Below are 5840 nucleotides of genomic sequence, written 5' to 3' on the forward strand. Positions count from 1 at the left end.
CACAATTGGGATCACAAACTATCAGTGTGACGCACACCTGTGCCTCTGAACCACACCTACTGTCAGTTTGTGTGATTAAATGTTGGCATGAACATCTGATTCATACTGATGACAGCGAACGACTGCCAAATCTGGTTAAACGAGGTCATGCGGTATAAGATGCGAGTCGAGTTTATTCGCAATCTGAAGAAATTATTAAACTTAATACTAGTGTGACCTTTGGTGGTGATCTTAACACAATTGTTATTTTACATTTTGCAATACTATATTATTACATGCTGGGTTACTTTCAACCTAGCAGGGTTAAATTAACCTACAAAATTATTGAAATATGGTTCCTCTCTTTTATAATAAACCCAATATTGTTTTTATTGTACGTGTTTACATTTCAAAGACTGGGATATAATGATTTCAGATGACATTTTATAGTTTTAACAGCTCTAAACCAAATATTTCTATATGGTGTGCAAATGCAAATAAAACAGATTTGTGTTTTGAAATAATAATTTAATTGTCTTTTAATTGATTGCAGCACATCATCGTATAACCACACATCACAAAAAAGCACTTATCAAATATTTTAATCAGGCTCAGTTTGCAACCTTTTACAATTTGTTAAAAAATAATATTACAAAAGAAAGAAACTACCAAAAAAATAAGCATTTACAAAAAAATATGACTCCAAACCCCGTTTTTTAATTTCCAAAGAAAAAGCTCGACATAAATAAGTTAGTTTTAATTTTCTCAGTGTTTTTACAGTTATGTACACAGGTACATTTTCAAAGTTTGCACAAATACACAGGCAGTGTACATTGTTCAAATATTAATATTTACTTTCTCTATAAATACAGTTTTCACCACAGCATCGATTCGTCGAGTGTTTCAGATGCACGCACTTCTGAAAGGACACACGCACACACACAAAACAAAATCAAGCGTGATCGAGTCAAAACAAAGAGTAACGAAAAAACCCCAAACAATATCAGTAGAAAATCTCACTCAAATTACAGATGATCAAGAGAAATAATTTAAGAAAGGGCAAAGCCCTGCAGAAGTGCCTGACATTAATACTGGTTTGATGCTACAGGGTTTGACCTCAGAACGTTTACATCATCTCTTTCATCAATGACCTTACGTGAACCGGAAAATAAAACCAAATACAAGATGAGATGTTCAGATTGAACCTGCGCCGACAGGCGGATATGTACCTGAAAAACGTTTAGATGTGAAGAAATAATATAAACAGCATTTTGGCTCTTCAAGTCAAACCAAACTCAAAAAGAAAGAAAAACTTCCAACATAATACTAAATTATGTGCTACATAAGAAACAAATATATAATTATGTACACAGGTAGTAAGAAAAGAAAATGGGCAAAAAAGGATCTTTCAACCTAATTGCACACTGCTACATAAACTGCTTCAGACGCAGCGGCTTTTGAGTGCCAGAAGTGTAGTGTTTCAGTGCTTAAAACACACCAGAGTCCATACGTTTCTGCTCTTTATCTTCTTCAATCGCTTCTCTGATTCTCAGACAAACTCGTTCGCGAAGCACTGAGCTCTTCAACAGACGATGAAAACATCTTCAGTCCTTGTCCTGAGAGATACAAAAGAAGACTTTTTACCAGTGCATATTTACACATCATAACATGATTGATTTTCAATATATACGTATAAATGTAAAAAAAAGTTTTTATTTGTGTGTGCGCGCAATACAAATAGTTGCAGACGTACATGACTATTAATGTTTAGACTTTTATTCAGTACTATGGACAAATCTACATGTGAAGCTATGGACAATATTTGTTCACATTTCACATTTATTTTTTAAGTTATTTACTAACCCATTTCTGTTTAGTTATTTAATACACTGTGTCATTAATGTGTTACTCCATGAAATTCTAACATAACTACACCACAAACCAGACGAGTGTAAAAATCTCACAAAAACTGGAAAATGAGCCAAAAACACCCTTGACTGCTATTTGCTTAGTAAAAAAATTCAAGTTTTTCATATAAATGACGCTACAGTAACATTTGGTTACATTAGACTTTTACATGAACATGAAACCTTAACATGACCTCCTTATCAGCTTAAACATATGATGCTTATGCTTAGTTGCTTCACCATGCCAGATCTTTAAATGTGTTTGTATAGATATGAAATGATGTCTGGTGTGTGAACAGAGTCTGTCAAATGTAAATATTGGAGGATTGCTGACGTGTAAGACATTTTTACTCAAAAGGAAACTCGAGCTGTTGTAGTAAGTGTATTAAAGGGATAGTTCACCCAAAAAGCTTGTGTTGTTACGAACCTGTATACATTTCTTTATGATGATGAACACAATAGAGGATATTTTAAGGGATGTTTATAAGCAAGCGATCATGAGCCCCATTCACTTCTATAGTAGGAAAAATAATACTAGTGAACGTTCCTCATTAATTTTTGGTTACAAGCATTTCTCTAAATATCTTCCTTCGTGTTCATCGGAAAAAAGACATTTATACAGGTTTGTATCAACATGAGAGAGAGTAAATGATAACAGGATTTTTATTTTTGGGTCAACTATCCCTTTAACCCTTTCAAGGGCTCAAACACTTCACTAAATTTATAGATTCAGGTAAAGACTGGGATTGAACTTAACCACAAACTCAAAAGATCAAATTTGCACCACATTATAACTCAAATATGTTTAGTTGTAGATTTAAAATGAATACTTTATGCTTACCTTGTGTTTATGTGGGTGTCGGGCTGGGAGGTTTCCTTGGTTTTTTGGGTTTTCTGGGCGTCCGGGTCACTTCATCCACACAGATGTGCGGCCGCTTGCTTTGACAGGACGAGTCTAAAAAACAAAACACATTTATTATCACGATTTAAAAAACGAAATATCACAATTTAGTACTCATCTTAAGTATTATTTTTAACAAACGTGTTTCACATCAAAATCAACAACATTGTGACATTCAGTGGTGTCATTTGTTAAAGCCCAAATTGTGCGTAATTCACTGCGTAATTCGTGTGTATCCATATTTGAGATGCGCGCGTTTAGCCAACATTTTCAAGAAAAAAGTACGCAATTTTTTCCTAAGTATGCCAACATTTTCAAGAAAAAGTATAGTATACTTTAGTATTTTCTACAGTTAAGTGTAATAAATTACTGTAGTAGGTAGGCTATATTATAAAAATTACTAAACTTTGTTAACGTATAACATAGTATTCTGTAGTAGTCTATTAATTAGTGAAATGATAAAAAATATAACTCATGTACTATAGACTACTTTGGGATTTATTATGGTGAGGTTCAAACGCCCTAAAGGAATTTTACTACAGCTTACTATAGTAAATACTGAAGTATAGCACAGTATGTTTGTAATGTCTTTTATGACGTCCATCGCATCATGGGCTTCACAAACGGTGCTTAAACGCAAAAGACAAATAAACACACACCGAAGCAGCTGGACGCTCTTTTCCTCTGATCTCCGGGTGTTTCGGGCGTCTCCTCCGTTACCCGACAGTCGTGATTCCCATTTACATCCACATCATTGTCGTTATTATTATTCCCAGTCGAGCAATCGTTAACACCCGAGCCTTTCCTCCGCTCCGACCTGCTGTAAAAACCGGGCACCGTGCAAATATCCAGCGCTTCCCACTGAAATCTCCCACCGGGTCGCGGCGTGTGCGCGGAGAAGTCGAAGTTCCACGCGTCCGCCGACGAGTCCTCCATCGCCTTCATGTGGCGCTGGAAATCCTTCTTTAATTCTTCACGATCCACCGGGCCGAACAGATTCCGACACGCAGACGGTTTGGGCTGATCGGACAACCGAGCCTGCATGCGCTCCATCGTCGGGCTGCCGTTAGACAGGCGAACGTTGGACATCTTTCGGGCGTTCACGTCGACAAACAAATCCCGAATGCTGTTCACTCAATGCGATCCAAACACGACGAGCGCCGCATGAAGCAGAAAAACACGGGCGAGCGACGAGCATCAAAACAAAAGCAGCGTTCGCGATGGCCACTCCTGTCAACTGCGCGTCGTAGTAAAAAAAAGGGGAAGAGAAAATAACAAGGCGAGGCTTTACGGCGCCCAATATGGCGATGAAGGGGGACAGGGAATGAAAAAAAACGCGTGATTGACACAAAGGGCTCTTTAAACACGAAGGGGAACGCTGTGGATTGGTGTATCAGAGATCCGCCTTCTTTACCCCCCCCTTCCCCTCACACACGCACGCACACACCGAAAGAACAAAAATCAACAAACACCCTCAGAGTCCGAGTCATTTGAGTGAACCGATTCAATGAACAACTCGAATGGTTAATTTAGTTTCATAGAATTTGATTCACCGATTCGTTTCTCACAGCACTGCAGTCGAAAGTCCCTGCGTGGTATTTTACGTTTTCTACAGATAAAAATATGTTACTGATATGATTTTGCTTTTGACTACATTACAACGTTCCATATTGATGTCTCTTTAAATAAGCTTTTCAGATAAATTATCTTTCGACTTGAGGAAAAAGTGTGTTTTGTTTATGAACCTCAATAAAATGCGTTCGATGAGTGATTCACAAAAGCTTTGCGATGCGCGATTCACTTTGATTCATTAAAGGAACCGGTTGAACGATTCAATTACACAAAAAAAATCACAAAACGCATCGAATGATTCACGATGTAGAATAAAAGTGAAAATCAGCGTTCAAAAAAAGTGAACAATAGTATCAAATGTAGAGGTCGATTAAAATTCATTGTGAAACTGAAACTAAAATTCACACAGTTTTTTTGCTTTGTAATGTCTAAAAACAAATTTTAAAGGGATGGTAAAGCAGAATTTTTGGTTCCTGAAATAAGTTTCACTTTGGATACTTAACATGATTATCTTTACCGTAGAAAGACCATTCACTTTGGTAGCCTTAAATATTGAGGGTCTTAAATATTGACAATAAAATCTTATGAAAACTGAGGTAAAGGTTATTTAAAATCCACTGAAGGAAGACCTATTGACAAACTAAACCCAACATTAATAATAAATAATAAAATAACAGCATTATTATTAAGCTTAGACTTAACAACACATTATAGGGCAGTTTCCCATGCAGGGTTTATCCAGTACCAGACTAAAATGCATGTTTGAGCTGCTTGAATTAAAAAAATCTTGCACTAACATATATCAGTGCCATTGATTTGTCTTAAGAGCCGCACCAGTATTGTTTTTGTAAGGTATGTTTATAAAAATGACTTGAATGTCATAATATAACTTAAGACCTAGTCCTGGCTTAATCTAAACCCTGTCCGGAAACCGCCCCTATAAATATATCATATGATAAATAAAGAGTTTAGATCATAGTTCATGGTCACTTTTTATCAATCATAGAGGCTGATGCTGCATTTAAATTGAAAAGATAAAATGTGGAAGTAGAAGAAGAAAGACATTGAAAGTTATGATGTTCCTAGAAGTGAGAAATAGCAATTGCCAAAACAGTTCCAGGAACAGCCCTGCCCCGATCAGACCTCTAAGAAGTGTCTAAATACACGTATGTGTCTGCATCACTTCATACAAAAGTACACGACTTTTCTCATGCATCTTGTTAAAAAAAAATCAGATATAACAGTAATACTAGCAGCTGGTTGCCAGTAACTTACAATTTAAGTGTAGGTTATTTACTGGCAACAGTTTGTTCAAAGTTAAATGACCATTAAACACCTCACAGAACTAAAATAGCACCTCATGCAAAGCATTCTGGGAACCAAAATCTGATTGTAGGTTGATGAGGATATATCTGGTTCCTAGAATGCTTTGCATGAGGATGTTATTTTAGTTTTATTCTGTAAAGACAAATGCTAAATGT

General features: G+C 36.3%; 1 protein-coding gene across 1 annotated transcript; it reads right to left on the bottom strand.

The window, feature by feature from the left end:
* Positions 1–565: 565 nt before the first annotated feature.
* cdkn1bb (cyclin dependent kinase inhibitor 1Bb) lies at positions 566–4143 on the bottom strand. The gene is made up of 3 exons (XM_073869027.1): positions 3447–4143; positions 2728–2841; positions 566–1595 (listed from the first exon to the last, which is right to left on the bottom strand). The coding sequence occupies exons 1-2, from the start codon at positions 3874–3876 to the stop codon at positions 2735–2737; spliced, it is 537 nt and encodes a 178-aa protein (XP_073725128.1). The 5' UTR covers positions 3877–4143; the 3' UTR covers positions 566–1595; positions 2728–2734.
* Between the last annotated feature and the right edge of the window lie 1697 nt (positions 4144–5840).

Source organism: Misgurnus anguillicaudatus, chromosome 6, assembly GCF_027580225.2.
Source record: "Misgurnus anguillicaudatus chromosome 6, ASM2758022v2, whole genome shotgun sequence".
In the NCBI taxonomy this organism is placed as follows: Eukaryota; Metazoa; Chordata; class Actinopteri; order Cypriniformes; family Cobitidae; genus Misgurnus; species Misgurnus anguillicaudatus.

Coding starts and splice junctions, on each gene's coding strand:
- cdkn1bb (XM_073869027.1), bottom strand. CDS start 3,876: ATGTCCAACGTTCGCCTGTCTAACGGCAGCCCGACGATGGAGCGCATG. Junction 2,842..3,446: donor AAGAGCGTCCAGCTGCTTCG/GTGTGTGTTTAT, acceptor TTTGTTTTTTAG/ACTCGTCCTGTCAAAGCAAG.